Below are 14,018 nucleotides of genomic sequence, written 5' to 3' on the forward strand. Positions count from 1 at the left end.
TAAAAAAGAAAGTTGCTTTAAAGTAACGAAGAGTAAAGATTTTTTTTTTTCAGTAATAACACAAAACGCTTTAATTCGTTTACCCGAAACACAGTAGTATATATTTACACCCATGACACATGTCAAAATTTCGAAACATTAATTTTGACTTTTGAATTTTAAAATACGTGTATAGTATAAATCGCTTGATCAATACATTTTCAAAATAATCGGTCAATTATCTAGGAGATCTAGGATAATATTAAATTTTTATTGGAACTGTTTGGTACCTAAAATATTATAGTCATTAACATAAATTCAACATAATTAACAAAATAAAAGATATTTAAAGAACATTAAATTGGTTAGTTCTACTTAAAAACTCACTTTAAAATCTATAAATAGAGAGAAAAAAATCATAAGATGGAAAGTGATATTTATTTAACATTTAAATTTGGATTAAATATGTTTTTCATCCTTAAGTATCATATTATTTTGAGTTTAGTCTCTATTTAAAACTTTAATGGCTTTTAGTCCTCATAGTTTTGAAACTCTTATTATTAGTCTATACAATGAACGATGTTAACTTTTGTGTGATGTGACAAACAGCGAAAACACGTCATATGTCAGCTTTCTTCTTCACTATTTGCCACGTTGTTTTTCTTTTTATTCATGAGTTTAAGTGAATTGCACATGCTAGTGATTAAAATCAGATTAGCAAATAGGGTTCTTCATTGGGCAAAGTTCTTTTTTTCAATTAGGGAAAAAGTAGTACTACTCGAACCATTGTACTTCAGGCATTGCACTCGAAACCTTCCACTCGAAGCATTCTATCAAGGTGGTCGTTGCGGTGGTCCTTGTGGTGCTCGTGAAAAAAAAAACTTTGGGTGTGAAAGACAAGCATAAGCAATGGAAATAAGTTATTGTTTTTATTTCTAGAACGGGAGAAAGTTCGTTGTGTGGGTCATTCAGGTTTTCTTTCTTTCCTACAAGCTCGTGTAACACTATAAACAAACAAACCAGCTATGTTTATCTCCGGTTGTCTAAGAAACCAAGTTTTGCGACATAAAGACAGCATAAATACGAGCAGACCTTCTTTGGTAACACCAAAAATTCTGATAATAGCAGTAGGTCCAGACAAGTTCGGCAGCAACTCCCTGTGACTCTCCTAATCACATAATCAATCTCTAGCTACTGAAAAACTAAAAGCCAGAAACAGAAACTCAGAGCACAAATCAATAAAACTTCACCAATGATAGAGGGAAAACAAAACCCTAAACAAAGGAAAAAAATTAATAAAAAATACGCACCAACCCCACGAGATTGTGCAACGTAATCATCAGAGAGAGGAGGACGCGTCCACTTGGATAGCCGCGCAGCGAGGGCCTGGTGCTGCTCGATGTCGCGGATAATGATGGACTCTTCATCTTCTGAAACAAGGGTTTGGTCGATGAACACATCTTCGTCCATGAAGTCCTCTTCTTGAGTCATTAAGACTTACTTTGGCAGCAAAGGTTGTGGCGCCACTGTCGATGCGACGTGCTTTTGTGAGACGCTGCTAATATGATTTCAATCACTAACACATGTCATTCACTTAATCTCATGAATAAAGGGAAAACCAACGAGAGTGAAGAGGGAAGCTGACATAAGACGTGTCATCGCCGTTTGCTATATCACACCAAAGTTAACACAGTTCATTTTTAAGGACTAATAATAAGAGTTTCAAAATTATTAAGACTAAAAGCTATCAAAGTTTTGAGTAGAAACTACATCTAAAATTGTGTAATACTTAAGGGACGAAAAACATATTTAATCTATTAAAATTTAATAACCAGTCGATACAATTAATTGATTTAAAAGTCAAACTATCTTCTAGAAGTATCACTCAAACTTTGAAGAAGTGAAGAATTGATGTTGTAAGAATAAGGAGAGTAACAATATAATAAAGTGTAAAAAAGTAACTCTCCACACACTTATTCCATTGTTCTTACCTCTTTGGGGAGTACATGGTTTTTTCTGGTTCTTTTCAACTTCATCCACTAAATTATAGCTAAGAAGGTTGATTTGTGATTTGCCACCCTATTGTTTCTGCATAATATAGTGTACAATAATGGTAATGGCGCCCACTGTAACTGGAAAAAAAACAAGTTATTGTTCTAAGTTTCTAATTCAGCTTCTTCGTGCACAATAAGTCATAAGTCAGCTTCTTAATTCCTTTTTTCTTCATTAAAATACTTAATAATCACTTTTCATGCTTTGTCATAAAACTTGCAGCAACCATAATCCATGACCACATAGAGCACTTTCGAGTTAAACAGTAAAATAAAAAACATTGCACAATCTTGAATTCAAATACCAATTTATATGCTAGGAAGCTTCACTCTTATACTATTCTCCTCAATATTCAATGTTCAAGATCCATTCATAAAGACAGATAAAAGCTCCAATTTTTTTATATCATTTTTTTAAAATAATTTCACTCCACTTTTTTTATTTTTTATTTTTTTTCTGTCCCACACGCTTCTCGGTTTCCTTAACTCGGTCAAAAAAAATTATAATTATCATAAAAAAAGAAAAAAAAAACAAGGTGGGGTAGCTTCTAGAAACTTTTCCAAAACCATGGCACAGGTATGTTTGAGCAACAACACAATACCAGGTGCCACTTAAATGACTGATATACCCTTCTAATTCTCCGCCTTTGACGGTCATATAAAACCATCTCTCTTCTCGTGGTTGCAATGCATACAAAGACCAACAACAACCATACATTCTTATTTCCCATTATACCCCTCCTCGCAAAATATCCCAATGCCATTAATCCTAAATCTCGCACCACTCGCCGGACCTGCCACGACTCTCCGATCTCCGCCCATGGTCAGGGCATTCACGGCGACGATCGATTCCCGAAGGCCGGCGAGCCTCTATGAAGTTCTCCGGATCAAGCAGAACGCGTCGGCCGTGGAGATAAAATCAGCGTACCGGAACCTGGCGAAGGTGTACCACCCTGATTCCGCACTCCGGCAACCGGAGTCCGACGAACGGGACTTCATCGAGATTCACGACGCGTACCAGACGCTGTCGGATCCGTCGGCGAGAGCCGTGTACGATCTGTCGTTGATGGCGGCGCATGGCGGTAGTGGCTCCTTCACTTCTTTGGTGGCCCCCGATGGGTCTTCCAGGTTGTACTACCAGACCCGCAAGTGGGAAACGGATCAGTGCTGGTAGAATATATATATATATATATATATATATATATATATATATATATATATATATATATAAATTTATGAGTTCATCAGAACAAAAGAAAAATGAACAGAAAAAAAAGGTTAGAAAGAAAAAAAAAAAGTCTGTAAATTACATTTTAACCCATTTTGTTACTTTTTTTATTTTTTTCTTCTGCTTGCCTCAATGTTCAGTCTCATCAATGTTCTACTATGGTAGGGATTTGATGGCTAATACAATTTTTTGCAGAGAGGTAAAATATTGTATTAATGATAAAATGTTACTTTTTTTTTCAGTTGGAAGGCATATATTAATGTATTGAGATAAAATTGTTTTGACATTTTATTCTGTTTATTATGTTACATTGGCTATGTTTGTTAGAAATAAGCATTATCCAAATGTATTTAAAAGTTTCCAAATTATACATTTTGAAATAAGCATTTCATGGTGTATTGTTTAAAATTAATTAATATTGTCTCAATTTGATTATTCCATATTAAAATCTTACATAACAAAATGTGACATTTGAAAACTATTTTTAATATATTCTAAAAAATAAAAGAGTAGTCCATCGTGAAACTGTCATCGTGATGTGTAATTCTAACAATAACGTACCAACAATCAAATTAAACAAGTGCTAGGGTAAAACATATGTGATACTTTTGGGGTGCGGCAGTAATATTAGGGGTGCATAAAGAAAAGGCCCAGATCTCTCTTTGGACTAAACAAGCCCGTTTTTGGGCCTTGAATGGAAATAAAAATGTGAGAGGTTGATTTTGGTTGATTAACAATAGAATTGATTATTAAGTAAGTAGTATCTTTCAGAATTAACATTACCCAATAGATTCAACCACTACACCACTCTTCTTTTACGCATCACCTTCCCATCAAACTTCACAACTAAACCTTCACGCTTTCAATCAAAACCCGTTTTATTTTTTTATTTTTTAAATGACCATAATTTTCATTACGAATATTTAAATATTAAAAAAATTAATTTTATCCTCTAAATGAAGCTTTTCGAATAAACCTAAATTAATTGTCTTTTTTTAAGCAGGTTAAATAAATGACTTTTAAGTTTACGAAAATATCTCGTTAATTAATAGCATTCTCCTAATGATCGGTTTTACTGCTAGAATGTGTTGGATCGAAAAAGTTGAGAAAAAGAAAATTTTATTTTGTTTCTTTTTTCTGTTTTTTGTTTCTTTTTTCTTTTCTTTTTTTTTTTTAAAAAAGGGTTTATTGTTGGTAATGGATTAGATAGCTTTTCTTATAAGCGAACAAAGCTTCAAAACTCTTCAACTCGTGACAGGGACACCAACGTTGGCATCTCTTCCTTCTTTCTTCTTCTCTCACCTTCTTCCTCTCCCTGTTTCCCTTTTCTTTTAAATTCCGCATTTTCTTCACAATTCCCCCCAACCGAATTTCGCATCCGAATTTCCCAGATCCCAAATTCCCAGAACCAAAAGACTGAAACTTTGGTTTGTTCGTCGATCACTGCTGAAAGATGTGTTGTGGGGGAAGAGTGTGCATGTTCTGCATTTGCTTGATTCTTGTCGTCATCGCCATCGGCATGCTCTTTGGGTTCGGAGTGTTCAAGCATGGATTCCACAAGATCAAAGATACTGTCAGTTACTGCGATTCTTGCGGCGGCGGAGCCGCCGTAGGAAGGCCCTTCATCGGTTATGCACCACCGCCATTGTTCTAGTTCATCCTTTCCTTATTCTGTTTCGTTCTTGTTAATTTCTGTGGATTTATTGGTTTTTTTTATTTTTTATTTTTATAAATTAGTGTTCGTTAGGGTTGATATTTGTATTGTAACAACCTCCTTATCGGGAATTCGTGTTTGATTTAATGATAACCTGTCTTGGTTACAATGCTGTTACTATTTTTATAATCACCTCATTCTGTTTCGTTTCTGGAAACCATCTCGATGAATTCGTGTTTATTTTATAGCATACGAAGAGAGAAAAAAAAAAAAAAAAAACCCATTAAATTATCTTGATTATTTTAAGAAAAGCTGGATGCTTTTCTAATTTTTTTTTTCTTTGGAAGTGCTTATTTTGACTCCAAGAGGTTTTTTCTCTTCTGGGTAAACATGAAATTGATGATACATCAAAGGGGTAAACGAGATGAAAGTGAAATGAGTGAGATGAGTTTATGTGAGCAAATACTGAAAAGGAATGTGGATATACTCTTTGCGTAAAAAGGGGTTTAAGTTGTGATGGTTTTCTTCATGGCTTGTCACCAAATATTCGTTCTTTGCGTGTTTCTCATCTTTGATTAATCATTTGCACCATTCACTCGTACTTGTGAATCAATCACTGTTGTGCTTTTTGCCACCAGAATTTCAATATTTGGTGTTTCTTGTTGGCATCACTGTTTTTTTTTATGGAAAATCATAGACAATATTTTTTTACAACAACATTTGATCATCAATTATATGAGTCATTGTGTGATTGGTCCAAATGACACAATGACACTATCATAAACCAATCACACAATGACACGATGTTCAAATGTTGTCTAAGTATTTTTATGTTCAAATGTTGTCTAAATATTTTTATGTTCAAATGTTGTCTAAGTATTTTTATCATTTTTTATGTCTGAAATAAGCTAAATGTAGTTAATTCTGGTGAAAATTATGTAGAATTTTCTTTTCTAAAACTTTAAGATAAAGGTATTTGTATGTTTGTAATAATGAAGTTGCAGAATGGATTGAATAATTGCTTCAACAGAATCCCAAAATACAGATAAAGCAATGGGGTACTTGAGTAAGTGTTTGATGTAGGTAAAATGAAGAAGATGAAAAGTAAAGATAAAAAAAGTAAAGGAATTTTGAATATTGGTACTAAAAGATACCAATTGTACTCTAATTCGGCTGTTTGATACATGAATTTGGTAGTCACATGAAAAAACTCAATTAAAAGTATTTTAACAACTTTTTATAATAAATTACGTGTTATTATTTTATTTATTTATATTTGAAACAGATTAATTATAAATTAGTTGTAAAAAAATTATCAGAAATTGATGATGGAGGAAATAATGTCCTTTAGCTGTTGGAAAACTTGTTATGTGATTTGGAAATTAGAGAAATTTATAATCAAATTTTGAAATTCAGTTTTGAACTGAAACCAAATTTTTAAATCAAATAAAATCTAAAGTCGGATTCAAATTTTGAGAAAATGTAGAATCAAATTTTGAAATTCCAAAAATCCAGAATCCAGAATCGAATATTGAAATCTGGTTTCTTATGTTCCAGATATTCTGTTATAGAAAACTAGTTTTGAAATGAATTTCCTTTATTTAGGAAATCTTATTCCATAAATTTTATTCTGAAAATCCTATTTTAGAAATCATGTTCCAAAAATTCTGTGCTGAAAATTCTAAAAAGCTTATTTTGGAAAATTTTCATTACACGTATTTCAAAAGTCAAATATAAGAAGTATGAAATGAATATTTAAAAGGATATAGGGTATATTTAGAAAATTTTAGGGTGCAGAAAGAAAGAGGCTAAACTTGAAGCCTAGCAATGAATTTTTAATTTAATTACCAAGTGGGCTTCAGCCTGTGGTGTTTCTTCCTTCATCTCGTTGTTTTTTTCTCCATAAAATTCATAAACCCAAAATTATCTCTTACAAAAATTACAATAAAAAGATAAAAATTATCACTACATCTCGTTGTTTTTAATGAATTTTGGATTAGGCATTTTGAAAAAGAAAAAATCCAAATTTGAAAATACCTCAAAACACTCAATGAGATAGTTTTTTAAAATAAATTTTAGAATATAGTTCTGAAATATATTTTCAAATCAAAAAATTGATTTTGAAATATTTATTTTGCTTACTTCTAAAAGTGAATTTGAGAAAGACTGAATATATAAGTTTAGAGGAATAGAGAGAATATTGTGATGATGTTGGTTTTAAAGATGAAGCGATAATTAAGAGGTTTGAAAAAAAATTATAATCACGGTTATTTTGAACTTACTTAGGGTTTATTTGATAAAAAAATTGTTAGATAAGTTTATATAACTATATAAATTTTATTATATAAATGAAATTTATATTTCTAAACAACATTATATTATTATGTAATTATAATTTATATTTCTAAACAACAATATATTAAATAATTAATAATTTTTTTATTATTTGAACTATTATAATTTATTTACTTTAGTTTATACTCAATCCTTAACCCAAAACATGGACAGTGATAGGCTATTTTAAAAATTATATAATATTTTACAAAAATCAGTTGTCATACAAAGAAAATCCAAACTTCATGATTTTTATTTTCTTCAAGGAATTAATATTGCTATCGTAACAAAAAAATAAAAAATAATTCATGATTATATGTAAGCTTAACACAATTTAAAAGTGCAAAAGCTTAAATTCATAAAATAAACTCAGCTTATAAAACCTTGTTTAATTGAATGTTCTATTACCAAAATTAACATAATTTACGTTTGATGTGAAAAATGCCTGAAATTTTTCGATGAATTTAACCTTTGCCAAAATAAAGTTCATACATTTAATTTAATTAAGGTGGCTAGTCAAGATGCTTCAGTGCCATTTTTTATAAATGAATTTTTGAATTTGTTTTTAAATCATATTTTTATGTTATCTATGCCATTATTGAATTTTGTTCTATATCAATCACATAATGACACGTAGATCATTATGTTAAAATATTGTCAAAAAAATGTTGTTGAAGTACCGTTATTCATTTAAAATATATTTAAACTTCTATATTTGTTTCTTTTTATTATTTTTAAAAGTACTTTTTAACTTTATAAACTTTATTTCATTAATGTTTTGTAAAAATTTATTGATGTTTTGGTTGTGATAAAATTTTATTTATATGTAATCATAAAATATTTTATATAATTTTTTATTTTTATCTAATTGTTATTTGATATTTTGATATAAAATTTATAATATTATGATTTTTCTCTAAATATTTAATACTGAAAATAAAAGAACATAATTTTTAAATATTAAATATTTGATATTATTATGTTGTTTTCATATAATTTTTATAAAAACGAGGTTGCGATAGAAATTTTTTATATGTTAAGAATGAAGTTGTGGTTGAATGATTAGTTTGGAGATAAGTATGTGTTTATTATTCCTATTTTCAACTATCATAAGTTTTAGTTTGAGAGTTTATATATATAACTTATAACTTATATATTAACAAATGATATAAACTAACACATTAAAGAGTTTATTTTGATGAAGTGCAGGAATTGAAACAAGAAAAAATTACAACATTATCAGAATTGTCAATAGCTAATTTCTTTATTTTTTCTAAAGAACATATATTCTTTTAAAGTTAAAAAAAAAACACTTAAAACATCTTTTGCTAATTCGAAAATGAATTTTTTGAAACAAAACTTTGTAAATACATGAAATGCGTTGTAGAATAAACTTTTAGCTCTCTCTTCTTCCTTTAAAGTGGAAAACATCATGACACAATGGTGGCAATAATGGCAGGAGCAACAGCAATGGTGGAATGGTACAATAATGAAGAATATTTTATCATTTTTTTTTTTATTTTTAATTTGGGATATAGTTAATAATAATGCAGGTGCAAAAAGAAAAAGCCTAAGATTTGTCTACAAGTTTCCATTCACAGCCGAACTTTGTTGATTGCACCTTTTTTTTAACTTGTTATTCCAAATTCCCATTATTTAAGGTTAAAGCATTTTCAGAAGTTTCATTCTAAAATTTATCTCCAAAATTAATTTTAAATCAATTTATAAATTATTTTCAAAAGTTTGATTCTATGATATATCCAATTCTCTTCTGAAAAAAAAATTATTCTATCAATAATACATAAATAATTTTTAAAATGGGTCACACCCCACTAAATTTATATAGCCAAACATATATTATTTTTCTTTTTTTTACAACTAAAAAATATGATCTTTTCAAACATCCATATAACCCTTCAAAACATATGTCATGGGTTCTTTGGGTTTCATAATATAATTTTCTTTTGGAAGTAAAAAATCCAGAGAAACTCTAATGTAAATTCTTAAATGAGCATACCATTATACACTTAACATAATTACTCGCGGCTTCTTTTATCCATTTTCTCTCAAAATAAAAGAAAAAAATGTTTTTTTTTACACATGAACAAAACCAAATCAGTTCCACCCTGCAGAAAAAGAAAAAATGAGCAGCTGTTGCATATAACTCAAACCATTTGTGATTGAAACTATGCAGAAAACTCAGCAATGCTGGAACACCATCCAACATGATTGATTGAGATTGAATGATTGGTTTCAATGAAACATGAACCTTTTTTAGCTGCCCTTACTTTCTAAACCAGCCTTGCTTTCTTAGTGCCTAAATATCCAACGCAGCATAAGTACTAAGTCTGATATCAAGGTACAAAACCATACTATAACTGCTGTACACGCATAATCAAGCCCTTAATCTTATCAAAATCATGGATTATAACTTATCTAACAAGATTTATCGTTTGTTAAGTCTATTGTATTATCAGTCCTCAAAAGATTTGTTGTTTTTCGTAAATATCTTGTCGGTTGTTGTCAGATTATTGTCAAATTATATATTAATGTCTAATTTCATACTCGATAGATATATAAATATATCCAAATCTCATAAAAAGATGATTTTATGAGATTGAATTAGGTTTAAAATTGATTTCTTAATATTTAATCAAACTTACACAATCATGTTGGACCAAGTCTAAGCCATGCAAAGGTTGAAGCCTTAGAGAATAAGCAATCTACAAAGTTTGGCCTGTGTTGAAGTCACTCTTTAGGACCTTCTCATACTTTGCCGCATACCAAAAAGCATGAAAATTAAAGATTAAAACACCAATGTGGTCCAACTTTAGTTCAACTATGTCACCTTTTTCCAATACCAAAAAAACACAGTGACCCCACTACACCATAGCTCAACTTCAAAAGCTTCTTTTCCTCTTCACATCCATTGATCCATCACCCCATTTACAATAAATAAACATATCACTTCTGTCTCTCCCTCATTCACTTCCATTGGCCTATTTTAGCACTGCACCAATACAAACATGCTACCGTCTGTTGATGAACTTGGCACACCAAAACATCCAAGGAATCAACAATCTCTGCGATCAGAATCATCAAATTCTCTTGCCAGCACAAGAGCAATTCTTGGGCAACCTCGACTTCAAAGGACCAAACCTATCATATGGTGTGCTGCAATACTGTGCTTGATATTCAGCCTCGTACTCATCTTCTTTGGAATTGCAATACTGATCCTCTACCTAGCCATGAAGCCAAGAAATCCCACTTTTGACATTCCCAATGCAAGCCTCAATGTAGTGTACTTTGACTCACCACAGTACCTCAACGGTGAGTTTACTCTCCTTGCAAATTTCTCCAATCCTAACAGAAGAATCGGGGTGAGGTTTGAGTCCTTGAACATTGAGCTTTTCTACTCGGACAGACTGGTATCATCACAGAGAGTAAAGCCTTTCACTCAGAGGCCAAAGGAAAACAGGTTGCAATCAGTGAACTTGATATCCAGCTTAGTGTTTTTGCCTCAAGATGTTGGTGTAAAGCTTCAAAGGCAAGTGGAAAATAACAGGATCAATTACAATGCAAGAGGAACTTTTAAAGTGAGGTTCAATATTGGCCTTATCCATTTATCTTACTGGCTGCATACCATATGCCAGATAGAGATGACCAGTCCTCCAACTGGTATTCTACTGGCCAGACAATGCATAACAAACAGATCAAGATGAGGCAACATGGTAGAATTCTTTTGTTCTTGTTCATTACTTTCTGGTTTCTACTTTATTAGGAGGTATAGCTAATGGTAAATATACCAGTGTGAAAAACAGTGATATGATTTTTGTGAGCCATGAAGAAAGAGAAGATCAGATGATAGCATTTGATTTTATGATTGATATTTTATTGTTTTCATTTGTAGATAGAGACTTGGGTGGAGGGTGTTGAAGCCCTTCCACACCAGAAATATTTAGAGGATGAATTTGAAATTTATCTTCATCTACTGATATCACTTTAGTAGTTTTCTTTTCCAGAAAGGACCAGTGAGTTAAACTCAAACGCTAAGGCAAACAAAGCAAGCGTTGAATTAGCTTTTTGGTTTTGTTTTCTTTTGCTTCCTTAATTGTGTCGTGTCAGCTGCACTAATTGGAATGCCTTTTGATTGTGTAAGATACTTAAAGCACATATGTTAAAAGCAGAAAAGAAGTTGTCAGAGGTTGATCATTGACGTGGTATCAACTATAGGATTTCAAAATAATTCATTGTGGTGCGCTTTATATACCAAAATCATGTCTTAATGCAGAATATTCGTAGCAGACATTTACCATAATTTAAGCATATCCCAAAATAATGTCTTTAAGGCCTTTACAGCACATACCAGAAAATCCTTTTATGCAGGATATTAGACACAAAACGGAATATCCTTCAATTATCAGTAACTACACAAAAGATTACTATTATTTCTGGCGTAACACCACTGCAGATTTTGAGCTATCAATAACATAAATTAAGTATTCATTAATATTGATTTAAAATAGGTGCTGCAGACAGTAACTTGGAGAGATACCTTGGTAACTGATAAATTTAGCTCCTCTAATGTAAACTTATATTTGTAAAATATGTAAGCCAAAAAATAAACGTGTTAATCAGAAGCAAATGCTTAGACTGTATCACATATACCAGAATGTCCCCACCCCAGATCAGTTCCCAAGTCCATCTACAGTGTGTTTGTTTCTCCATTCTCACGTTTTCCTATGTACCTCAACGTGACCGAATCAAAAACCATGGATTGACATTTAAACAGACTTCAAACAGAGAAACAGACACACTCTTAGAAGCCTAATACTTGTAGTTCTTCTCATACAAACTCTCAGAAGCCAACCCAGCTTGGCTTCCACCAACAAACTTCCCCAGAGTTGCCTCAGAATTGGCCTTGCATCTTGCAAGGAATGCTCCTTGAGCTTTGGCAACATTCTCTTCCTTTCCACCCCATGTCTTGAGTGTGCTTTGCTGCAGTGCCCTCCCAAATGAGAATGAGAGAGTCCATGGCTTCAACACCTCCAACTTGTTCATTGCATTGAGGTTGAGGGTGGCTTCTTCTTCACTTTGTCCACCAGACAGGAACACAATCCCTGGCACCGCAGCTGGGACAGTCCTGCGGAGTGCTTGAACTGTGTACTCAGCAATCACCTCAGCTGCTACCTGCATGCACACAGATGAAATTCTTTTCCAAGTAACTAATTTCTTTTGGAGCAAACGAGTGATATAGGAAAAGAACACGCTCCAATACAATCAGATAGCTTAGTGAAATATTACTATACAAGAGCAGTTTTACTTGGTTACATTACAACTACCCAACTAGTCTTCACCGTGAATGATTTTCCTAGAGCAAGCTAGTTATGTCAGGAGATTCAAATTGAAGATGTTAATTACCTTTGGGCTATCAGAGCCTGGAGTGACCATGTTGGGTTTGAGAAGAGTTCCTTCAAGAAGGACATGGTGATCATTGAGAGCCTTGTAAACAGATGCAAGCACGGTCTCAGTGACAGCAGCACATTTGGCTATGTCATGAGGTCCATCAGTGAGAATCTCAGGCTCAACAATGGGCACAAGGCCATTCTCCTGGCAGATGATGGCATAGCGTGCCAAGCCCTGTGCATTTTGCTGGATGGAAAGCTCAGAGGGCTCAGTAGGGCCAATTTTGAGAACTGCACGCCACTTTGCAAAGCGTGCACCGGCCTTGTAGTACTTCTGGCACCGAGCTCCGAGAGAGTCAAAGCCCTGCGTGGTGGTTTCACCGTTTGTGCCAGCCAACTCAACAACACCCGTGTCCACTTTTATGCCTGGGATGACATTGTTCTCTTCAAGAACCTGGACAAAAGGCTTCCCATCACTGGTTTTCTGGTAAAGCGTTTCCTCGAAGAGGATGACACCAGAGAGGTATTGGAGGGCGTTTGGTGAGGTGAAGAGAAGCTCTCGAAGGGCTTGGCGGTTAGCTTCGATGTTCTCAACGTTAATGCTGGCTAAACGCTTTCCAATGGTGCCGGTGCTCTCATCTGCAGCCAAGATACCCTTCCCAGGTGTAGCTATGTACTTGGCATTCTTTATAAGCTCATCTAGAATTGATATAGAGACACCCCATGTGAAAACAAAGTCCAAGATTTATTTTTTAAGATAGAAAACATTGCATGAAGTTGGTGAAACTCCTTAGACATAAAATCTTCATAATTTGTAATATGTTAATTAATCCATGCAGTTGTTAGAAACATGTTTTTGGGTAAGTGTGGATAAAATGTAGAAAGATAGAGGAGAGAAGATATGAAGATTTATATATATACCTGCATACTTTCCAACAAAGGCAGACATGGTTAATTAAGCTTTGAAAATGGCGGGAAAGAGATAACAGAGATGACAGAGAAGAAGAAAGCTATATAGATAAAAGTGTGGAGGGAATATAGCAAGTGGTATGTAGAGAAGGCATGCAAGAGAACCACGTGTCCCATGATTAGCCTAACGAAGGTTATCACTCTTGGATAAAGAAACGAGTGATCCTTCATTTGCACAAGTGGCAATGGATATTTTCAGGAAAACTCTCTCATCCCTAATCCTCTTTCACTTCCCTCTCTTCTCATATCACATCATATCAAAATCCATATATATTACATACAAACAGGGTTGCATGTATTGGTGGGGGTGCCTTTCGCCTCTCCCCAAACAAATTCTACACACACATATACATATATTTCATTCTCAAGGAAAATATATATTATAAATTTTGATGATG

At 32.8% G+C, this 14,018-nt stretch overlaps 4 protein-coding genes across 4 annotated transcripts; 3 read left to right on the forward strand and 1 right to left on the reverse strand.

Moving 5' to 3' along the window:
- The first annotated feature begins 2,531 nt into the window (after positions 1 to 2,531).
- Positions 2,532 to 3,221, forward strand: LOC106763189 (chaperone protein dnaJ 11, chloroplastic). The gene has a single exon (XM_014647400.2). It carries the CDS (start codon positions 2,788 to 2,790, stop codon positions 3,202 to 3,204), a length of 417 nt encoding a protein of 138 aa, XP_014502886.1. The 5' UTR covers positions 2,532 to 2,787; the 3' UTR covers positions 3,205 to 3,221.
- A 1,258-nt stretch (positions 3,222 to 4,479) lies between these two features.
- LOC106764449 lies at positions 4,480 to 5,101 on the forward strand. The gene has a single exon (XM_014648733.2). It carries the CDS (start codon positions 4,712 to 4,714, stop codon positions 4,910 to 4,912), a length of 201 nt encoding a protein of 66 aa, XP_014504219.1. The 5' UTR covers positions 4,480 to 4,711; the 3' UTR covers positions 4,913 to 5,101.
- Positions 5,102 to 10,048: 4,947 nt separating this feature from the next.
- On the forward strand, positions 10,049 to 11,223 carry LOC106764384 (uncharacterized protein At1g08160-like). Its single transcript, XM_014648673.2, has one exon. It carries the CDS (start codon positions 10,273 to 10,275, stop codon positions 10,966 to 10,968), a length of 696 nt encoding a protein of 231 aa, XP_014504159.1. The 5' UTR covers positions 10,049 to 10,272; the 3' UTR covers positions 10,969 to 11,223.
- A 518-nt stretch (positions 11,224 to 11,741) lies between these two features.
- Positions 11,742 to 13,950, reverse strand: LOC106765223 (fructose-bisphosphate aldolase, cytoplasmic isozyme 1). Its single transcript, XM_014649762.2, has 3 exons — positions 13,573 to 13,950; positions 12,668 to 13,350; positions 11,742 to 12,436 (listed from the first exon to the last, which is right to left on the reverse strand). Exons 1-3 carry the CDS (start codon positions 13,598 to 13,600, stop codon positions 12,074 to 12,076), a joined length of 1,074 nt encoding a protein of 357 aa, XP_014505248.1. The 5' UTR covers positions 13,601 to 13,950; the 3' UTR covers positions 11,742 to 12,073.
- Between the last annotated feature and the right edge of the window lie 68 nt (positions 13,951 to 14,018).

This window comes from Vigna radiata, chromosome 6, assembly GCF_000741045.1.
Source record: "Vigna radiata var. radiata cultivar VC1973A chromosome 6, Vradiata_ver6, whole genome shotgun sequence".
NCBI lineage: Eukaryota > Viridiplantae > Streptophyta > Magnoliopsida > Fabales > Fabaceae > Vigna > Vigna radiata.

Coding starts and splice junctions, on each gene's coding strand:
- LOC106765223 (XM_014649762.2), bottom strand. CDS start 13,600: ATGTCTGCCTTTGTTGGAAAGTATGCAG. Junction 13,351..13,572: donor CTTTGTTGGAAAGTATGCAG/GTATATATATAA, acceptor TATCAATTCTAG/ATGAGCTTATAAAGAATGCC. Junction 12,437..12,667: donor CAGGCTCTGATAGCCCAAAG/GTAATTAACATC, acceptor GTGTGCATGCAG/GTAGCAGCTGAGGTGATTGC.
- LOC106764449 (XM_014648733.2), top strand. CDS start 4,712: ATGTGTTGTGGGGGAAGAGTGTGCATGTTCTGCATTTGCTTGATTCTT.
- LOC106763189 (XM_014647400.2), top strand. CDS start 2,788: ATGCCATTAATCCTAAATCTCGCACCACTCGCCGGACCTGCCACGACT.
- LOC106764384 (XM_014648673.2), top strand. CDS start 10,273: ATGCTACCGTCTGTTGATGAACTTGGCACACCAAAACATCCAAGGAAT.